This window comes from Mobula hypostoma, chromosome 8 (assembly GCF_963921235.1).
Source record: "Mobula hypostoma chromosome 8, sMobHyp1.1, whole genome shotgun sequence".
Lineage (NCBI taxonomy): Eukaryota > Metazoa > Chordata > Chondrichthyes > Myliobatiformes > Myliobatidae > Mobula > Mobula hypostoma.
The window spans coordinates 1,277,172-1,299,183 of record NC_086104.1 but is presented as its reverse complement, the minus strand read 5'-3'; the positions used below and the strand labels follow the sequence as shown (position 1 = coordinate 1,299,183).

Sequence of the window (22,012 nt, the reverse complement as noted above, 5' to 3'; positions counted from 1 at the left end):
GGCAGGACTGTCAGTTCAATATCCTGGAGTTCTGTTGTTGTAGATGTGACGGAATAGGAGGGGTTAAAGGAGGAAGGCGAGTGTTACTAGTCAGGGAAAATGTCATGGCAGTGCTCCATCAGGACAGATCAGGAAAGCATTATGTGTGGAACTGAGAAATAAGAAAGGTATGACCACATTAATGGGGATATATTACAGACCACCCAACAGTCCAGTTAGAGGAACATATTTCCAGAGAGACCACAGACTGTTGCAAGAAACATAAGGTTGTGATAGTAGGTGATTTTAACTTTCCACATGTTCACTGGGAATCCCATACTGTGAAAAGACGAGATGGAACAGAGTCTGCCGAACACATTCAGGAATGTTTCCTTAATCAGTACGTAGAAGTCCCAATGAGAGAGTGTGCAATACTGGATTAGGGAATAAGACAGGGCAAGTGACAGATGTTTGTGTAGGGGGATACCTTGCATCTAGTGACTGCAATGTCATTAATTTCAAAGTAAACATGCAAAGAGATAGGTCTTGTCCACAGGTTGAGATTCCAAATTGGAGAAAGGCCAATTCTGATGTTGTCAGAAATAATCTGACAAGTGTGGATTGGGACAGGCTGTTTTCTGCCAAAAGTGTACTTGGTAAGTGGGTGGCCTTCAGAAGCAAATTTTGAGAGAACAAAGCTTTTATGTGCCTATCAGAATCAAAGGTAAAGGTAACAAGTGTAGAGAGCCTTGGTTTGCAAGAGGTATTGAAGCCCTAGTTAAGAGAATAAAAGGAGGCGCATTGCAGGTATAGGCAGGTAGGGTACTTAAGAAGTATATGAAATGCAAGAGAACACTGAAGAAAGAAATCAGGAGGAGTGAAAGAAGACATGAAGTTGCTTTAGCAGACAAGGTGAAGGAGAATCCTAAGGAATTCTACAGGTATGTTCAGAACATGGAGCTTAGGAAAATAGAGGTACATGGAGCTTAGAAAACCTTAGGTAATTGCTAAAGTAAGGACATGTTCAGCACAACATTGTGGGCGGAAGGACCTGTATTGTGTTGTAGGTTTTCTATGTTTCCATGTTTTCTATGAACAAAAGGATTGCAAAGGATAAAACTGGTCCTCTGGAAGATCTGTGTGTGGAGCCAAAACAGATGAAGGAGATCTTAAATGAATTGCGTCAATCAATTCAGAAGCAGGAGCAGGCCACCACAATGAGGTTTCTCGCATGTTGGCGACAATTATTGAAAAATACAGAGGGGGCAGGCAGGGTGGCCATTGTTGGGAGTAGGCCAGTGGTGAGATTGGGAGTGTCAGGCTTTGGCTCAAAGAAGGCTTCGACTCAAAAGAGGCATTGGCTCTGGGTAAGTTTCTGTTAAGGTTTGCTTTTTCTCTCTGAATATACCTAGTGTATTAAATGGCTGTTGTGTGCTCTTCATGCCAGATGTTAGTCACAGGAGACCCAAAGTCTCCCAGGGAACTACATCTGTGTGAAGTGCATCTGGCTGCAGCTCCTTGAAGACCGTGTTAGGGATCTGGAGCAGCAGCTGGATGACCTTCGGCTTGTACGGGAGAGTGAGGAGATAATCGATCAGAGTTACAGGGAAGTAGTCACCCCGAAGTTTCAGGAGTCGACTAGCTGGGTGACTGTCAGTAGAAATGGAAATATGAATAGGCAGTTAGCGCAGAGCACCTCTGTGGCCATTCCCCTCAAAAATAAGTATACCATTTTAGATACTAAAATGGTCATGACAGAGAATCCAGGATGGTTTGTTGCCTCCCGGGTGCCAGGGTCAAGGATGTCTCTGATCGATTGCATGACATTCTGAAGTGGGAGGGTGATCAGCCAGATGTCGTGGTGCACATCGGTACCAATGACATAGCAAGGAAGAGTGAAGAGGTCCTGGGCAGTGAGTATAGAGAGCTTGGTAGGAAGTTGAAAAACAGGACCTCGAGGGTGGTAATCTCAGGATTGCTACCTGTGCTAGGTGCCAGTGAGGGTAGGAATAGGATGCTCTGGAGGAGGAACAAGTGGCTGAGGAACTGGTGTAGGGGGCAGGGTTTCAGATTTCAGGATCACTGGGACCTCTTCTGGGGCAGCTGGGACCTGTACAAGAGAGACGGGTTACACTTGAACTACAGGGGGACCAATATCCTTTCAGGGAGGTTTGTTAGTGCTGTTGGGGAGGCTTTAAACTAGATTTGCAGGGGGATGGGAACCAGAGTGCCAGAGCTGACAGTGTGGCTGCGGTGAAAATAAATGATATTGAAAGTTTAAGCAAATCCGCTGATAGAAAGGTTGTGAGTGGTGGTAAAAATCTTCTGAGGTGTATATATTTCAATGCTAGGAGTATTGCGGGGAAGGCGGATGAGTTGAGGGCGTGGATTGACACGTGGAATTGTGATGTTGTAGCAATTAGTGAAACTTGGCTACAGGAGGGGCAGGACTGGCAGCTTAATATTCCAGGGTTCCGATGTTTCAGATGTGATCGAGGCAGAGGAATGAAAGGTGGGGGAGTAGCATTGCTTGTTAGGGAAAATATTACAGCAGCGCTTAGGCAGGACAGATTGGAGGGCTTGTCTACTGAGTCCTTATGGGTGGAGCTGAGAAACAGGAAAGGTATGGCCACATTAGTGGGATTGTATTACAGACCACCCAATAGTCAACGAGACTTGGAAGAGCAAATCTGCAGAGACATAGCAGACAACTGCAGGAAACATAAAGTTGTGGTGGTAGGGGATTTTAATTTTCCATATATTGATTGGGACTCCAATACTGTTAGGGGTCTAGATGGTTTAGAGTTTGTAAAATGTGTTCAGGGAAGTTTTCTAAATCAGTATATAGAGGGACCAACTAGAGGGGATGCAATATTGAATCTCCTGTTAGGCAACGAATTAGGGCAAGTAACGGAAGTCTGTGTAGGGGAGCACTTTGGTTCCAGTGATCATAACACCATTAGTTTCAATTTGATCATGGACAAGGATAGATCTGGTCCTAGGGTTGAGGTTCTGAACTGGAAGAAGCCCAAATTTGACGAAATGAGAAAGGATCTAAAAAGCGTAGATTGGGACAGGTTGTTCTCTGGCAAAGATGTGATTGGTAGGTGGGAAGCCTTCAAAGGTGAAATTTTGAGAGTGCAGAGATTGTATGTTCCTGTCAGGATTAAAGGCAAATTGAATAGGAATAAGGAACCTTGGTTCTCAAGGGATATTGCAACTCTGATAAAGAAGAAGAGGGAGTTGTATGAAATGTATAGGATACAGGGTAAATCAGGTGCTTGAGGAGTATAAGAAATGCAAGAAAATACTTGAGGAAGAAATCAGGAGGGCAAAAAGAAGACATGAGGTTGCCTTGGCAGTCAAAGTGAAGGATAATCCAAAGAGCTTTTACAGGTATATTAAGAGCAAAAGGATTGTAAGGGATAAAATTGGTCCTCTTGAAGATCAGAGTGGTCGGCTTTGTGCGGAACGAAAGGAAATGGGGGAGATCTTAAATAGGTTTTTTGCGTCTGTATTTACTAAGGAAGCTGGCATGAAATCTATGGAATTAAGGGAATCAAGTAGTGAGACCATGGCAACTGTACAGATTGAAAAGGAGGATGTGCTTGCTGTCTTGAGGAAAATTAAAGTGGATAAATCTCCGGGACCTGACAGGGTGTTCCCTCGGACCTTGAAGGAGACTAGTGTTGAAATTGCGGGGGCCCTGGCAGAAATATTTAAAATGTCGCTGTCTACGGGTGAAGTGCCGGAGGATTGGAGAGTGGCTCATGTTGTTCCGTTGTTTAAAAAAGGATCGAAAAGTAATCCGGGAAATTATAGGCCGGTGAGTTTAACGTCAGTAGTAGGTAAGTTATTGGAGGGAATACTAAGAGACAGAATCTACAAGCATTTGGATAGACAGGGGCTTATTAGGTAGAGTCAACATGGCTTTGTGTGTGGTAGGTCATGTTTGACCAATCTGTTGGAGTTTTTCGAGGAGGTTACCAGGAAAGTGGATGAAGGGAAGGAAGTGGATATTGTCTACATGGACTTCAGTAAGGCCTTTGACGAGGTCCCGCATGGGAGGTTAGTTAGGAAAATTCAGTCGCTAGGTATACATGGAGAGGTGGTAAATTGGATTAGACATTGGCTCGATGGAAGAAGCCAGAGAGTGGTGGTAGAGAATTGCTTCTCTGAGTGGAGGCCTGTGACTAGTGGTGTGCCACAGGGATCAGTGCTGGGTCCATTGTTATTTGTCATCTATATCAATGATCTGGATGATAATGTGGTAAATTGGATCAGCAAGTTTGCTGATGATACAAAGATTGGAGGTGTAGTAGACAGTGAGGAAGGTTTTCAGAGCCTGCAGAGGGACTTGGACCAGCTGGAAAATGGGCTGAAAAATGGCAGATGGAGTTTAATACTGACAAGTGTGAGGTATTGCACGTTGGAAGGACAAACCAAGGTAGAACATACAGGGTTAATGGTAAGGCACTGAGGAGTGCAGTGGAACAGAGGGAACTGGGAATACAGATACAAAATTCCCTATAAAAGTGTCGTCACAGGTAGATAGGGTCATAAAGAGAGCTTTTGGTATATTTGCCTTTATTAATCGAAGTATTGAGTATAAGAGCTGGAATGTTATGATGAGGTTGTATAAGGGATTGGTGAGGCCGAATCTGGAGTATTGTGTTCAGTTTTGGTCACCAAATTACAGGAAGGATATAAATAAGGTTGAAAGAGTGCAGAGAAGGTTTACAAGGATGTTGCCGGGACTTGAGAAACTCAGTTACAGAGAAAGGTTGAATAGGTTAGGACTTTATTCCCTGGAGCGTAGAAGAATGAGGGGAGATTTGATAGAGGTATATAAAATTATGATGGGTATAGATAGAGTGAATGCAAGCAGGCTTTTTCCACTGAGGCAAGGGGAGAAAAAAAGCAGAGGACATGGGTTAAGGGTGAGGGGGGAAAAGTTTAAAGGGAACATTATTGGGGGCTTCTTCACACAGAGAGTGGTGGGAGTATGGAATGAGCTGCCAGACGAGGTGGTAAATGCGGGTTGTTTTTTAACATTTAAGAATAAATTGGACAGATACATGGATGGGAGGTGTATGGAGGGATATGGTCCGTGTGCAGGTCAGTGGGACTAGGCAGAAAATGGTTCGGCACAGCCAAGAAGGGCCAAAAGGCCTGTTTCTGTGCTGTAGTTTCTATGGTTCTATGGTTCTACTGTTGTGCGGGATAATCTCCCAGGGGAATGCCACAGAGACCAGGTTACTGGCACTGAGCGTGGGACCGTGGTGCAGAAGGGAGCGGTAGTGATAGGGGACTTGATAGTGAGGGGAACAGACAGGAGATACTGTGGACGTGAACAGGACACCCGGACGGTATGTTGTCTCCCAGGTGCCAGGGTCAGGGATGTCTCGGATCACATCCACAACATTTTGGAGAGGGAGGGGGAGCAGCCGGATGTCTTGGTACATATTGGTACCAAAGACTTAGGAAGGAAAAAGCAAAGAGGTCCTGAAAGGAGAATTTAAGTGCTAGGTAGACAGCTGAGAAGCAGGACCTCCCAAGTGGTAATTTCTGGATTGCTGCCTGTGCACGCGTCAGTGAGGGTAGAAACAGGATAATTTGGCAGATAAATACGTGGCTAAGTAGCTGGTGTAAGGGGCAGGGCTTCAGATTCTTGGATCATTGGGATCTGTTCTGGGGGATATATGACCTGTTCAAAAGTGACCAGTTGTACCTGAATATGAGAGGGACCAGTATTTTCACAGGCAGGTTTGTTAGAGCTGTTGGGAGGATTTAAAATAATTTGGCAGGGGGGTGGGAACCGGAGTGAAGGGACTCAGGATAGGACGGATGGTAACAAAGTAAAGACAGTGTGCAGTCAGACTGTCAGGAAGGGCAGGCAAATGATAGGACAAAATTGCACCCAGCACAGTGAGTATCAGTGCAGTGGGGATGCAGGATCAAAAAGGGTAGCAAATGCAGCACTCAAAGTGTTATATCTCAATGCACAGAGTATAAGAAATAAGGTGGATGATCTTGTTGCACCATTACAGATTGTCAGGTATGATGTGGCCATCACTGAATCATGTCTGAAGGATGGTTGTAGTTGGGAGCTGAATGTCCAAGGTTACACATTATATCGGAGAGATAGGAAGGTAGGCAGAGGAGGTGGTGTGGCTCTACTGGTAAAGAATGGCATCAAATCAGTAGAAAGATATGCATTGGATCTGAAGATGTTGAATCCTTGTACGTTGAGTTAAGAAACTGCAAAGGTAAAAGGACCCAGGTGGCAATGGTCCACATCCCAACAGTGGTTGGGATGTGGATCACAGATCACAACAGGAAATAGAAAAGGTGTGATAAAAGGGCAATGTTATGATGGTCATGGGAAATTTCAACATGCAGGTCAATTGGGAAAATCAGGTTGGAAATGGATCCCAATGGAGTGAGTTTGTCGAATGCCGATGAGATGACTTTTTAGTGCAGTTTGTCATTGAGCCTACTGGGGGATCAGGTATACTGGATTGGGTGTTATAAAATGAAGTGAAAGTGATTAGGGAGCTTAAGGTAAAAGAACCTTTAGGAGTCAATGATTGACTTCAACTTGAAATTTGATAGGGAGGAAGTAAGGTCTGGCGTAGCAGCAAAGGACATTACAGTGGTGTGAGAGAGGAGTTGGCCAAAGTAAATTGGAAGGAGATGCTGGCAGGGATGACAGCAGAGCAGCAATGGTGTGAGTTTCTAGGAAAATTGAGGATGATGCAGGATCAGTGTATTCCAAAAACAAAGAAATACTCAATGGTTAAGTAATACAACCATGGCTGACAAGGAAGGTCAAAGCTAATGTAAAACCAAAAGGGAGAGCATACAAAAGAGCAAAAATTAGTGAAAAGACAGAGGATTGAAAGCCTTTCAAAACCCTACATAGAGCAAATAAAATAGATAAATAGATAGATATACTTTATTAATCCCGAGGGAAATTTGGATTCGTTACAGCCGCACCAACCAAGAATAGAACATAAATATAGCAATACTAAAACCCAACAATCAAACAACAAAATGCAAACTATGCCAGATGGAAAGTAAGTCCAGGACCAGTCTATTGGCTCAGGGTGTCTGACCCTCCACCGGAGGAGCTGCACATTCAATGGCCACAGGCAGGAACGACCTCTCGTGCCGCCCAGTGTTGTATCTCAGTGGAATGTGGCCGAAGTCCAACAGTAAAAAATTCAATATCCAGTCTGCAAACACGTTCCTCAAACGTAATATACCCCGGATTGCACCATCCGTTGTTAACCAGATTAACCCAATTCCTTTACGCTTACCGCTCTCAATGCACTTCCGGTCAGCCCAAACGGTATTACCCACCAAACTCCTCTTCTCCAAAAGTCTCTGTTGTCTCGACCCGGTCCTCTTTCCTCGGCTTTGTGATCCCCCTCTGCATCCTCTATGTGTTTTCCTCCAGATTTCAGCAGGGGTGTCCGCCACTCTGTTCGCTAAGCCGGCCAGGATTTGCTGGTCCGTGGAATACACAATGCGACCTTGCTTCTGTCCCGCGTGTCGGGATGTAACCATTTCCAGTGCTAAAGAAAACCCAAATAAAACTGTCTCTACCAGCATGTTAGAGAGGGTGCAGCTTCGACGTGTTACCGTGAGAAAAAAAATACAAAAATAACATAAATTAAAAAGTAAGAAGAAGAAAGTAAAAGAGTAGATCAGAATGGCTGTACCAGGCTGCATGCACGACCGGCGCATGCGCACAAGAAAGAATCATTAGGAAGGAAAGGTGAAATATGAAAGCAAGCTAGCAAACAATATCAAAATGGACATTAAAAGCTTTTTCAAGTATGTAAAAAATAAGAGAGATAAGAGCGGATATAAGACCGCTAGAAAATGAGGCCAGAGAAATAATAACTGGAGCCAAGGAGACAGCGGATGAACTAAATGAGTGTTTTGCATCAGTCGTCACTGTGGAAGACATTAACAGTTTGCCAGATGTTGAAGGGTGTGAGGAAAGAGAAATGAGCGCAGTTACTATTACAAGGGAGAAGGTGCTCAGAAAGCTGAAAGACCCAAGGGTACATAAGTCACCCAGGTCAGATGTACTGTCACCCACAGCCCTCTATTTTTCTGAGCTCCATACACCTGTCCAGGCGTCTCTTAAAAGACCCTATCGTATCCATCTCCACCACACCATCGCCGGCAGCCCATTCCACACACTCACCACTTCTGCATAAAAAAACTTACCCCTGATATCTCCTCTGTACCTACTTCCAAGCACCTTAAATTGTGTCCTCTTGTGTAAGCCATTTCAGCCCTGGGAAAAAGCCTCTGACTATCCACACAATCAATGCCTCTCATCATCTTATACACCTCTATCAGGTCACCTCTCATCCTCCGTCGTTCCAAGGAGAAAAGGCCGAGTTCACTCAACCTGTTTTCATAAGACATGCTCCCCAATCCAGGCAACATCCTTGTAAATCTCCTCTGCACCGTTTCTATGGTTTCCACATCCTTCCTGTAGTGAGGTGACCAGAACTGAGCACAGTACTCCAAGTGGGGTCTGACCAGGATCCTATATAGCTGCAACATTACCTCTCGGCTCCTAAACTCAATCCCACGATTGATGAAGACCCATGCATAATCCTGTTCCTATATCTTATGATCTTATGGTCTTAAAACATATGTCAGTGATAATAAACCTGATTCTGATTCTGATTTTGAGGTGTATCCAAGAGCACGATGAGAAGGTAGAGAAGCAATTGAGGGAACCCTGACTCAGATATACACATAGTGATGCATGGAGTACTGAAAGACTGGAGGGTGGTGAATGTTGTGCTTTTATTAAAGAAGAGCTGCAAAGACAACCTGGGAACTGTAGACTAGTAAGCCCAATATCAATAGCCAATAGACAATAGGTGCAGGAGTAGGCCATTACAGTGGTGAGTGAGTTACCAGATGGGATTCTGAGTGATTAATGTTGCCAAGTATTTGGAAAAGCAGATCTATCCCTAATCAACAACATCACTTGTGTGTAGGAGATGACGTCTCCCAAATTTGAATAGGTTTTTTTTTTGACAATGAGGCCAGAGTAGGACACATGGTCTATTTGTCTAAATCCTTCTGAAATTGCAATGCTTCCTCAGCACTACCTACCCCTCCACCTATCGTTGGATCATTCACGAACTTTGCCACAAAGCCATCAATTCTAGTATCCAAATCATTGACAAGCAATGTGAAAAGCAGCAATCCCAATGCTGACCCTTGAGGAACACCACTAGTCACCGCCAACCAGGAAAGGCCCCCATTATTCCCACTCAATGCCTCCTGCCTGTCAGCAGTCCCTCGATCCATGCCAGTATCTTTCCTGTAACGCCATAAGATTTTATCTTGTAAAGCAGCTTCATGTGTGGCACCTTATCAAATGCCTTCTGAAAATCCAAACAAATGACATCCACTGCCTCTCTTTTATCCCACCCTGCATGTTACTTCCTTGAAAGAACTCTAACAGATTTGTCAAGCAAGTTTTCCTTGACATAAACCATGCTGACTTCGACTTATTTTATCATTAGTCTACGTACCCCAGAACCTCATCCTTAATGATAGACTCCAACACTTTCCCAACCACTGAGGTTAGGCTAACTGGCCTACAATTTCCTTTCTTTTGCCTTCCGCCCTTCTTAAAGAGTGGAGTGACATTTGCAATCTTCCAGTCCTCCAGGACAATGCCAGGATCAAGTGATTCTTGAAAGGTCATGACCAATGCATCTATTATCTCTTCAGCAACATTTCTCAGGACTCTGGGATGTAGTCCATCTGGCGAGGTGACTTATCCACCTGAAGATGTTTAGGTTCGCCTAGCACTTTTTCCTTTGTAATAGCAAAGGCACTCACTCTGCTCCCTAACACTCACGGACCTCTGGCACACTGCTAGTGTCTTCCACAGTGAAGAATGATGCAAAGTACCCACTAAGTTCATCTGCCATTTCTTTGTCCACCATTTCTACCTCACCAGCATCATTTTCCAGTGGTCAAATATCAACTCTCACCTTCCCTTTACTCTTTATATAACTAAAAAAACCTTTAGTATCCTGAAAAAGGAGGATGAGCGGCTAGTGGTCGTGGTGCATATTGATACCAACAACATAGGTAGAAAAAGAGTGGAGGTCCTGAAAGCAGAATATAGGGAGTTGGGAAGGAAGCTGAGAAGCAGGACCGCAAAGATGGTAATCTCAGGATTACTGCCTGTGCCACATGACAGTGAGTGTAGAAATAGAATGAGGTGGAGGGTAAATGCGTGGCTGAAGAATTAGAGCAGAGGGCAGGGATTCAGATTTTTGGATCACTGGGACCTCTTCTGCAGCAGGTATGACCTGTACGAAAAGGACAGGTTTCACGGAATCTGAGAGAGACCAATACCTTGGTGTGGAGGGTTTAAACCAGATTTGCAGTGGGTGGGAATCAAAGTGAAGAGGCAGAGGATGGGGAGTTTGGGGCACAAGTAGAGACAGCTTGTAGGGAGTTTGTGAGGAAGGATAGGCAGATGTCAGAGCAAAGATGCACTCAGCCTGATGGTTTGAGATGCATCTATTTTAATGCAAGGAGTATCATAAACAAGGCAGATGAATTTAGAGCGTGGATCAATAGGTGGAACAATGATGTTGTGGCCATTACAGAGTCTTGGATGTCTCAGGGGCAGGAATGGCTGCTGAGTGTGCCAGGCTAGATGTTTCAAAAAGAACAGAGAGGGAGACAAAAGAGGTGGGGGTGTGGCATTGCTAATTAGGGATAGTGTCATGACTGCAGAAAAGGAGGAAGTCATGGAGGGATGGTCTACTGAGTCAGTGCGGGTAGAAGTAAAAAAATAGGAAAGGGGCAATAACTTTACTGGGTGTTTTTTATAGACCCCCCCAGTAGTAACAGAGATATCAAGGAGCAGATAGGGAGGCCAATTCTCGAACGGTACAATAATAATAGAGTTGTTGTGATGGGAGATCTTAACTACCCAAATATTGATTTGCCTCTACTTAGCGCAAGGGGTTGAGATGGGGTGGACTTTGTTAGGTGTGTTCAGGAAGGTTTCTTGACACAATATGTAGATAAGCCAACTAGAGGAGTGGTTGTACTTGATCTGCTATTGGGAAATGAGCCTGGTCAGGTGTCAGATCTCTAGGTGGGAGAGCATTTTGGAGGTAGTGACCACGACATTTTCTCCTTCACCATAAAGTTGGAGATGGATGGGAGCAGACAATTTGGGAAAACATTTAATTGGGGTGGGGGAAATACGATGCCATTAGGCAGGAAGTTGGGACCATAAATTGGGAGCCGATGTTCTCAGGGAAATGCATGGCAGAAATGTGGCAAATGTTCAAGGAAAATTTGCATGCAGTTCTGCATAGGTATGTTCCATTGAGAAAGGGAAAGGATGGTAGAGTTAAAGAATCATGGTGTACAAAGGCTGTTGTAAATTAGTTAAGGAATAAAAAGCTTACAAAAGCTTCAAAAAAACTAGGTAATGATAGAGATCTAGAAGGTTATAAGGCTGGCAGGAGGGAGTTTAAGAATGAAATTAGGAGAGCCAGAAGGGGGCATGAGAAGGCCTTGGCAAGCAGAATTAAAGAAAACCCCAAGGCATTCTACAAGTATGTGAGGAGCAAGGAGATAAGACGTGAGAGAATAGGACCAATCAAATGTGACAGTGGAAAAGTGTGTTTGGAACCGGAGGAGATAACAGAGGTACTTAATGAATACTTTGCTTCAGTATTCACTATGGAAAAAGATCTTGGCGATTGTATGGATGACTCACAGCAGATTGGAAAGCCTGAGCATATAGACATTAAGAAAGAGGTAGTGCTGGAGCTTTTGGAAAGCATCAAGTTGGCTAAGTCTCTGGGACCGGACGAGATGTACCCCAGGCTACTGGGGGAGGCGAGGGAGGAGATTGCTGAACCTCTGTCCTTTCTGAAACATCTGAAGTCCAGCACTCTAAGTAACCATTCCTGCCCCTGAACCATCCAAGTCTCTGTAATGGCCACAACATCATAGCTCCAAGTTCTGATCCATGCTCTAAGCTCGGCTGCATTGATCATGATGCTTCTTGCATTAAAATAGACACATCTCAAATCAACAGTCTGAATACATCGCTTCTCTATCACCTGCCTATCCTCCCTTTCACACTGTCTCCAAGCTTCCTCTATTTGTGAGAGAACAGCCCCTTCCTCCATCTCTTCAGTTCGGTTCCCACCCCCCAGCAATTCTAGTTTAAATTCTCTCCAATTGCCTAAGTAAACCTCCCTACCAGGATATTGGTCCCCCTCAGATTCAAGTGCAACCCATCCTTTTTCTATAGGTCATGTCTGCCCTAAAAGAGGTCCCAATGATCCAGAAATCTGAATCCCTGCCCCCTGCTCCAATCCCTCAGCCACACATTTATCCTCCACCTCACTCTATTCCTATTCTCACTGTCACATGGCACAGGCAGTAATCTAGATTACTACCTTTGAGTTCCTGCCTCTCAACTTCCTTCCTAACTCCCTGTAGTCTGTTTTCAGGACCTCCTCCCTTTTCCTACCTATGTCATTGGTACCAGTATGTACCACGACCTTTGGCTGTTCTCCTTCCCACTTCAGGATATCCTGGACGCAATGAGAAACATCCCGGACCCTGGCACCTGAGAGGCCAACTACCATCTGTATTTCTTTCCTGCATTCACAGAATCACCTTTCTGACCCCCTAACTATAGAGTCCCTTATTACTGCTGTGGGAGGCAAGGGAGGAGATTGCTGAGCCCCTGGCAATGATATTTGCAGCATCAATGGGGACGGGGGTGGTTCTGCAGGATTGGAGGGTTGTGGATGTTGTTCCTTTATTCAAGAAAGGGAGTAGAGATAGCCCAGGAAGTTATAGACCAGTGAGACTTACCTCAGTGTTTGGTAAATTGATTGAAATGATCCTGACAGGCAGGATTTGTGAATATTTGGAGAGGCATAATATGATTAGGAATAGTCAGCATGGCTTTGTCAAAGTCAGATCATGCCTTAAGATCCTGATTGAATGTTTTGAGGATGTGACTAAACACATTGATGTCGGAAGAGCTGTAGATGTAGTGTATATGGATTCCAGCAAGGCATTTGATATGGTACCCCATGCCAGGCTCCTTCAGGAAGTAGGAGGCATGGGATCCAAAGAGACCTTGCTTTGTGGATCCAGAATTGGCTTGCCCACAGAAGGCAAAGAGTTGTTGTAGACAGGTCATATTCTGCATGGAGGCCGGTGACCAGTGGTGTGCCTCAGGGATCTGTTCTGGGACCCCTTCTCTTTGTGATTTTTATAAATGACCTGGATGAAGAAGTAGAAGGGTGGCTTAGTAAGTTTGCTGCTGACACAAAGGTTGGGGGTGCTGTGGATAGTCTGGAGGATTGTCAAAGGTTACAGTAGGACATCGATAGGATGCAGAACTGCACTGAGAAGTGATAGATGGACCTCAACCCAGGCAAGTATGAAGTGACACACATCAAAGTTGCTGGTGAACGCAGCAGGCCAGGCAGCATCTCTAGGAAGAGGTACAGTTGACGTTTCAGCCAAGACCCTTCGTCAGGACTAACTGAGGGAAGAGCTAGTAAGAGATTTGAAAGGGGGAGGGGGAGATCCAAAATGATAGGAGAAGACAGGAGGGAGAGGGATGGAGCCAAGAGCTGGACAGTTGATTGGCAAAAGGGATATGAGAGGATCATGGGACAGGAGGCCCAGGGAGAAGGAAAGGGGGGAGGGGGGGGAAGCCCAGAGGATGGACAAAGGGTATAGTCAGAGGGACAGAGGGAGAAAAAGGAGAGTGAGAGAAAGAATGTGTGTATATAAATAAATAATGGATGGGGTACGGGGGGAGGTGGGGCATTAGCAGAAGTTAGAGAAGTCAATGTTCATGCCACCAGGTTGGAGGCTACCCAGATGGAATATAAGGTGTTGTTCCTCCAACCTGAGTGTGGCTTCATCTTTACAGTAGAGGAGGCCGTAAATAGACATGTCAGAATGGGAATGGGATGTGGAATTAAAATGTGTGGCCACTGGGAGATCCTGCTTTCTCTGGCAGACAGAGCGTAGGTGTTCAGCAAAACAATTTCCCAGTCTGCGTCCGGTCTCGCCAATATATAGAAGGCCACATTGGGAGAGACAGCACCTCCTGGTGGGGCAGTTGGGCAGAGGGGCAAAAGCCCTACGGCACCTGGTATTCCCAGGCGGTCTCCCATCCAAGTACTAACCAGGCCTGAACCTGCTGAGCTTCCGAGATCAGACAAGATCGGGTGTTTTCAGGCTAGTATGGCCGTAGGCAGGATCTCCCAGTGGCCACACATTTTAATTCCACATCGCATTCCCATTCTGACATGTCTGTCTACGGCCTCCTCTACTGTAAAGATGAAGCCACACTCAAGTTGGAGGAACAACACCTTATATTCCGTCTGGGTAGCCTCCAACCTGATGGCATGAACATTGACTTCTCTAACTTCCGCTAATGCCCCACCTCCCCCTCGTACCCCATCCATTATTTATTTATATATACACATTCTTTCTCTCTCTCTCCTTTCTCTCCCTCTGTCCCTCTGACTATATCCTTGCCCATCCTCTGGGTCCCCCCCCCCCCTTTTCCTTCTCCCTGGGCCTCCTGTCCCATGATCCTCTCATATCCCTTTTGCCAATCATCTGTCCAGCTCTTGGCTCCATCCCTCCCCCTCCTGTCTTCTCCTATCATTTTGGATCTCCCCCTCCCCCTCCCACTTTCAAATGTCTTACTAGCTCTTCCTTCAGTTAGTCCTGACGAAGGGTCTCAGCCCGAAACGTCAACTGTACCTCTTCCTAGAGATGCGGCCTGGCCTGCTGCGTTCGCCAGCAACTTTGATGTGTGTTGCTTGAATTTCCAGCATCTGCAGAATTCCTCTTGTTTAAGTATGAAGTGGTTCATTTTGGTAGGTCCAATTTGAAGACAGAATATAACATTAGTGGTAAGACTCTTGGCAGTGTGTAGGATCTGAGAGATCTTGAGGTCCATGTTGATAGGACACTCAAAGCTGCTCCGCAGCTTGACAAAGGTTGTTAAGAAGGCGTATAGTGTGTTGGCCTTCATCAGCCGTGGGATTGAGTTCAAGAGCTGTGAGGTAATGTTACAGTTATAAATAACCTTGGTCAGACCCCACTCTGGTCACTTCACTACAGGAAGGATGTGGATAGAGAGAGTGCAGAGGATATTTACAAGGATGTTGCCTGGATTGGAGGGCATACCTTATGAGAATAGGTTGAGTGAACTTGGCCTTTTCTCCTTGAAGCAACAGAGGATGAGAGGTGACCTGATAGAGGTGTATAAGATGATGAGAGGCATTGATCATGTGGATAGTCAGAGGCTTTTTCCCAGGGCAGAAATGGCTAACACAAGGGGACATAGTTTTAAGGTGATGGAAAGTAGGTACTGAGGGGATGTCAGAGGTAAGTTTTTCGCACAGAGAGTGGTGGGTGTGTGGAATGTACTGCCAGCGACGGTGGTAGAGGCGGATACAACAGAGTCTTTTAAGATCCTCCTAGATAGGTAAATGGAGGTCAGAAAAATAGAAATCTATGTACTAGGGAAATTCTCGGCAGTCTCCAGAGTAGGTTACATGGTCAGCACAACATAGCGGGCCAAAGGGCCTCTAACCATGCTGTAAATTTCTATGTATATTATTGGCTAATTTGCCTTGTATTTCATCGTTTCCCTTTAGATTTTTTACTTTCTTTTTGTTGGATTTTAAAAGTTTCCCAATCATCCAATTTCCAACTGACTTTTGCTACTTTATATGCCCTTTCTCTGGCTTTTATGCAGTTGTTAACTTCCCTTGTCAGTCATGGTTGCCTACCCCATCATTTGAGAACTTCTTATGTGGAACATATCTATCCTGCACTTCGTGATTTATTCCTAGAAACTTCAACCACCTCTGCCCTGCCGTCATCCCTACCAGTGTCCTCCTCAAATCCACCTGGCCAAGCTCCTTCCTTTATTCCACTGTGATACTGATACATCTGACTTGCTCCTCTCCCTCTCATATTGCAGTATAATTTAAATTCCTTTACATTAAGTTCTCTAATAAGATCAGGTTTATTACACAACACCCAATCTACGATAGCCTTACCCCAAGTAGGCTCAGGCACAAGCTGCTCTAAAAAGCCATCTCTTAGGCATTCGACAAATTCCCACTCTTGCAATCAGAAACATAGAACATAGAATAGTACAGCACAGTACAGGCCCTTCGGCCCACAATGTTGTGCCGACCCTCAAACTCTGCCTCCCATACAAGCCCCCACCTTAGATTCCTCCATATACCTGCCTGGTAGTCTCTTAAACTTCACTAGTGTATCTGCCTCCACCACTGACTCAGGCAGTGCATTCCACGCACCAACCACTCTCTGGGTAAAAAACCTTCCTCTAATATCCCCCTTGAACTTCCCACCCCTTACCTTAAAGCCATGTCCTCTTGTATTGAGCAGTGGTGCCCTGGGGCAGAGGTGCTGGCTATCAACTCTATCTATTCCTCTTATTATCTTGTACACCTCTATCATGTCTCCTCTCATCCTCCTTCTCTCCAAAGAGTAAAGCCCTAGCTCCCTTAATCTCTAAACCAACTTGATTTTCCCAATCCCCTTGCATTTTGAAGTTCCCCTTTACAATTGACACTACCCTTATTACATGCCCTTAGCAGCTCCCTCTGCAATACAACCCCACGTTTTGGATACTACTTGGAGGCCCATAATGTTTTTTTAACACTTGCAGTTTCTAAACTCCACCCACAAAGATCCAACATTCTCTGACTCTATGTCACCTCTTTCTAAGGATGTAATTCCATCTCTTACCAACAGAGCCACACCATTGTCTATGCCTTCATGCCTGTCCTTTCGATACAAAATATATCCTTTGATGTTAAGCTCCCAACTTTGGTCTTCTTTCAGCCATGACTCAGAGATGCCCACAATGTCATACTGACCATCTCTAATTGCGCCATGAGTTCATCCACCTTATTCCGAATGCTACATGCATTTAAATACAGCACCTTCAGTCCTGCATTTTTCACTCCTTTGAATTTTGCTTCTGTGGTACAATTTAACTCTTTACTCTTTCTGCTTCTGTACCCAGTTATTGGCTTGTCATAACACCTATCATCTACTTGTAAACCTGCTGGCTCATCCTCAGCTCTGTCTTATTGGTTCCCATCCCCCTGCCATATTCGTTTAAACTACTGCCAACAGTTTTAGCAATCCTGCCCACAACTGTATTGGTCCCCCTCAGATTCAAGTGCAACCTGTCGTTTTTGTACAGGTCACACCAGCCCCAGAAGAGGTCCCAATGATTCAGAAATCTGAATCCCTGCCCCCTGCTCCAGTTCTTGAGCCACCCATTCATCTGCCATCTCATTCTATTCTTACCCTCACTGTTGCGTGGCACATGCAGCAATCCTGAGATTACTACCTTTGAGGTCCTGTTTCTCAGCTTCCTTCCCAACTTCCTGTATTCTGTTTTCAGGACCTCCTCCCTTCCTCTGCCTATGTCAATGGTACCAATATGTACAACTTCTCACCCTCCTTTTTCAAGATGTTGTATGTTGTAGATGAAGAGCTATTATGGAAGAGCCATGTTAATGTACTTTTTTATTTCTGTTGCATTTTTTAATTTAATTGAACTGATATAATTCACAGTTTTTTTCTCTCTATTTTAATGTATTTACATTGTACTGCTCCCATAAAGTTAACAAATTTCATGACATATGCAGATGATTTTAAAGCTGATTCTGGTTCTCATTCTGATGTGTGTGGTAGATGAAGACCGATTATCAAAGAGGAAGAGCATTGGTGACACCATCTCTCTGCAAGTGCAAGTGGAGTCTCGCAATAGCCCGCAAAAGGAAGAGGTACCTCTGACACTGGGTTACAGGGCCTGTAGGTGAACTGGTGCAATGGACTCTCACCAAAGTACCGAGCACGAACACAAACTTTCATCAGCACATTTACTGGGGAAACTGAGCCAGCTTCATGGAGTCTCTTTTGTGAGGGAAGGTGAAAACAGTTCCTTAGAATGGGTACTCCACTGTCTCTATTCTTCCAAAACTGACTAAACTAAATGACCATAAGACTTAGATGCTGAATTAGGCCATTCAGCCCATCGAGTCTGCAATGCCATTTTACCATTTATTTTCCCTCTCAACGATGTTTTTCTGTCTTCTCCCCAAAACTTTTGACACCATGACTAATCAAGGACTTATCATCCTCCATTTTAAATATGCCCAATGACCATTGGCTTCTGTGGCATTTTCTCAGATTCACCAACTTCTGGCTAAACAAATTCCTCCTCATCTCTTTCCTAAATGGACATACCTCCATTCTAAGACTGTGCCATCTGGTCCTAGATTCAATCACTATAGGAAACATCCTCCCCACATCCACTCTATCTGGACCTTTCAATATTCGATAGGTTTCCGTGAGATCCCCCATCATTCATCTAAACTCCAGCAAGTACAAGCCCAGAGCCATCAAATAACCCTTTCATTACTGGGATCATTCTTGTCAACACTCTGCAATGTTAGCATGTTAGCACATCCTTTCTTAGATAAGGGGCCCAAAACTCCAAGTGAGGCCTCACCGATACCTTACAAAGCCTCAGCATTACCTCTTTGCTCGTATATTCTAATCCTCTCCTTATCACTGACTCAACCTGCAAGTGAAGAGGCAATGAGAAGGCCTTGGCAGACAGCATTAAGGAAAACCCCAAGGCATTCTACAAGTATGTGAAGAGCAAGAGGATAAGACATGAGAGAATGGGACCAATCAAATGTGACAGTGGAAAAGTGTGTATGGAACTGGAGGAGATGGCTGAGGTACTTAATGAATACTTTGCTTCAGTATTCACTACGAGAAAGGATCTTGGCACTTGTAGGGATGACTTACAGTGGACTGAAAAGCTTGAGCATGAAGACATTAAGGAAGAGGATGTGCTGAAGCCTTGGAAAGCATCAAGTTGGATAAGTCTCTGGGACTGGACGAAACGTATCCCAGGCTACTGTGGGAGGCGACGGAGGAGATTGCTGAGCCTCTGGCGATGATCTTTGCATCATCAATGAGGACGGGAGAGGTTCCAGAGGATTGGAGGGTTGCAGATGTTGTTCCCTTATTCAAGAAAGGGAGTAGGGATAGCCCAGGAAATTATAGACCAGTGAGTCTTACTTCAGTGGTTGGTACATTGATGGAGAAGATCCTGAGAGGCAGGATTTATGAACATTTGGAGAGGCATAATATGATTTGGAATAGACAGCATGGCTTTGTCAAAGGCAGGTCGTGCCTTACGAGCCTGATTGAATTTTTTGAGGATGTGACTAAACACATTGATGAAGGTAGAGCCGTAGATGTAGTGTATATGGATTTCAGCAAGGCATTTGATATGGTACCCAATGCAAGGCTTATTGAGAAAGTAAGGAGGCATGAGATCCAAGGGGACATTGCTTTGTGGATCCAGAACTGGCTGGCCCACAGAAGGCAAAGAGTGGTTGTAGACAGGTCATATTCTGCATGGAGGTCGGTGACCAGTGGTGTGCCTCAGGGATCTGTTTTGGGACCCTTACTCTTTGTGATTTTTATAAGTGACCTGGATAAGGAAGTAGAGGGATGGGTTAGTAAATTTGCTGATGACACAAAGGTTTGGGTGTGTTGTGGATAGTTTGGAGGGCTGTCAGATGTTACAGCGGGACATTGATAGGATACAAAACTGGGCTGAGAAGTGGCAGATGGAGTTCAACCCAGATAAGTGTGAAGCGGTTCATTTTGGTAGATCAAATATGATGGCAGAATATAGTATTAATGGTAAGAATCTTGGCAGTGTGGAGGATCAGAGGGATCTTGGGGTCTGAGTCTATTGAACACTCAAAGCTGCTATGCAGGTTGACTCTGTGGTTGAGAAGTCATACGGAGCATTGGCCTTCATCAATTGTGGAATTGAATTTAAGAGCCGAGAGGTAATGTTGCAGCTGTATAGGACCCTGGTCAGACCCCACTTGGAGTACTGTGCTCAGTTCTGGTCACCTCACTACAGGAAGGACGTGGAAACTATAGAAAAGGTGCAGAGGAGATTTACAAGGATGTTGCCTGGATTGGGGAGCATGCCTTCTGAGGATAGGTTGAGTGAATTCGGCCTTTTCTCCTTGGAACGACGGAGGATGAGGGGTGACCTGATAGAGGTGTGTAAGATGATGAGAGGCATTGATCGTGTGGATAGTCAGAGGCTTTTTCCCAGGGCTGAAATGGCTAGTATGAGAGGGCATAGTTTTAAGGTGCTTGGAAGTAGGTACAGAGGAGATGTCAGGGGTAAGTTTTTTACCCAGAGAGTGGTGAGTGTGTGGAATGGGCTGCCAGCAACGGTGGTGGAGGCGGAAACGATAAGGTCTTTTAAGAGACTCCTGGATGGATACATGGAGCTTAGAAAAATAGAGGGCTGTGGGTAAGCAGAGTAGGTAGTTCTAAGGGAAGGACATGTTCGGCACTGCTTTGTGGGCTGAAGGGCCTGTATTGTGCTGTAGGTTTTCTATGTTTCTATGAACCTTTAGGGAATCCTATGTGAGGACTCCCAAGTCCCCTTGCAACTGTGATTTCTGAATTTTCTCCGTTTAGAAAATAATCTGCGTTTTTGTTCCTTCTACCAAAGTGCATGACCATACACTTCCCAACAATGTGTTCCGTCTGCCACCTCTTTGCGCATTCTCCTAATTTGTCTTCGTCTTTCTGCAGACTCCCTGCTTCCTCCACCGACAAACGTTTGTATATTTGTATTGTCTGCAAGCTTGGCAGCAAAGTCATCAATTCCTTCATCCAAATCATTGATATTTCGTGTATATATCTGTGAACACCACGAGTCACCAGCACAATCAGAAAAGGACTCCTCCATTACCATTCTTTTTATTTAGCAATACAGTGTGGAGAAGGCCCTTCTGACCGTTTGAGACACGCCATCTCAGCAACCCACAATCCTGATTAACCGATTAACCCTAACCTAATCGCAGGACAATTTGCAATTACCAATCCACCTACCCCGTATGTCTTTGAGCTTGGGGACCAAACCAGGGGACTCAATAGGTATACTGAATATAATGTCAAAGAAATGTATACTGTATACGTCCTGAAATTCTTCTTCTTCGCAAACATCCGCTCAAAGAAAACCACGTGCATCCCATGGGGAGGACGTACAGAGACTCCTTACAGAATGGTGCTGGATTTGTTCTCGAAACTCCGCACACCCTGAGCTATAATAGTGCCAGGCTAACTACTACACTAACGTGCTGTCTGCCTGTCAGCCAATCTTTGATCCATGCTGGTATCCACTCTAAGGAGCTGTAGCTTAATGCACCTCCTGCAGGTGAAGTTAACAGGGAGACTGGAGTTGCCCACTTCTCACAGGAAGGGCATACCACTAACCCTGGGCCCATTCTTACCTATGTACTATTACACAAAGGATTCTCTGAGGAAGTAACTGGCAGGGTAGACAATATAGAGCAGCGGTCCCCAACCACCAGGCCGTGGACCGGTACTGGGCCGCAAAGCATGTGCTACCGGGCTGCGAGGAAATGATATGATTTTGCGATATGAGTCAGCTGTACCTTTCCTCATTCCCTGTCACAGCCACTGTTGAGCTTGAACGCACGCGAGGTCATTACCCACGCGTCATCCATGTCAGCGCGGGAAGGAGATCAAATCCTCAAGCTTGCAAATGACGGCGGGCTGAAAAGTATGTTTGACATAACATCTCTGCCGGCATTCTGGATCAAAGTCAAGGCTAAATATCCTGAGACAGCCACGAAAGCACTGAAAACGTTGCTTCCATTTCCAACATATCTCTGCAATGAATGCAACGAAAACTAAATTGCGGAATAGACTGGACATAAGGAACCCCCTCGAGTATCGCTGTCTCCCATCACCCCTCGATGGGACAGTCTTGTTGCAGGGAAACAAGCCCAGGGCTCCCACTGATTCAGCGATATTG

General features: G+C 45.0%; 1 protein-coding gene and 1 non-coding gene across 8 annotated transcripts in view; one reads left to right on the top strand and one right to left on the bottom strand.

Moving 5' to 3' along the window:
• The window catches only part of LOC134350026 (protein EFR3 homolog B-like), a 299,220-nt gene that overhangs the window by 244,964 nt on the left and 32,244 nt on the right, over positions 1–22,012 (top strand). For all 7 annotated transcript variants that reach the window (XM_063054929.1, XM_063054928.1, XM_063054927.1 and 4 more), the window contains one exon: positions 17,809–17,900. In XM_063054929.1, coding sequence (XP_062910999.1) covers positions 17,809–17,900 — 92 coding nt within the window. The remainder of the gene's footprint in view (positions 1–17,808; positions 17,901–22,012) is intronic.
• LOC134351245 (5S ribosomal RNA) lies at positions 14,186–14,304 on the bottom strand. Its single transcript, XR_010019091.1, has one exon. It is a non-coding gene; the product is annotated as a 5S ribosomal RNA (ribosomal RNA).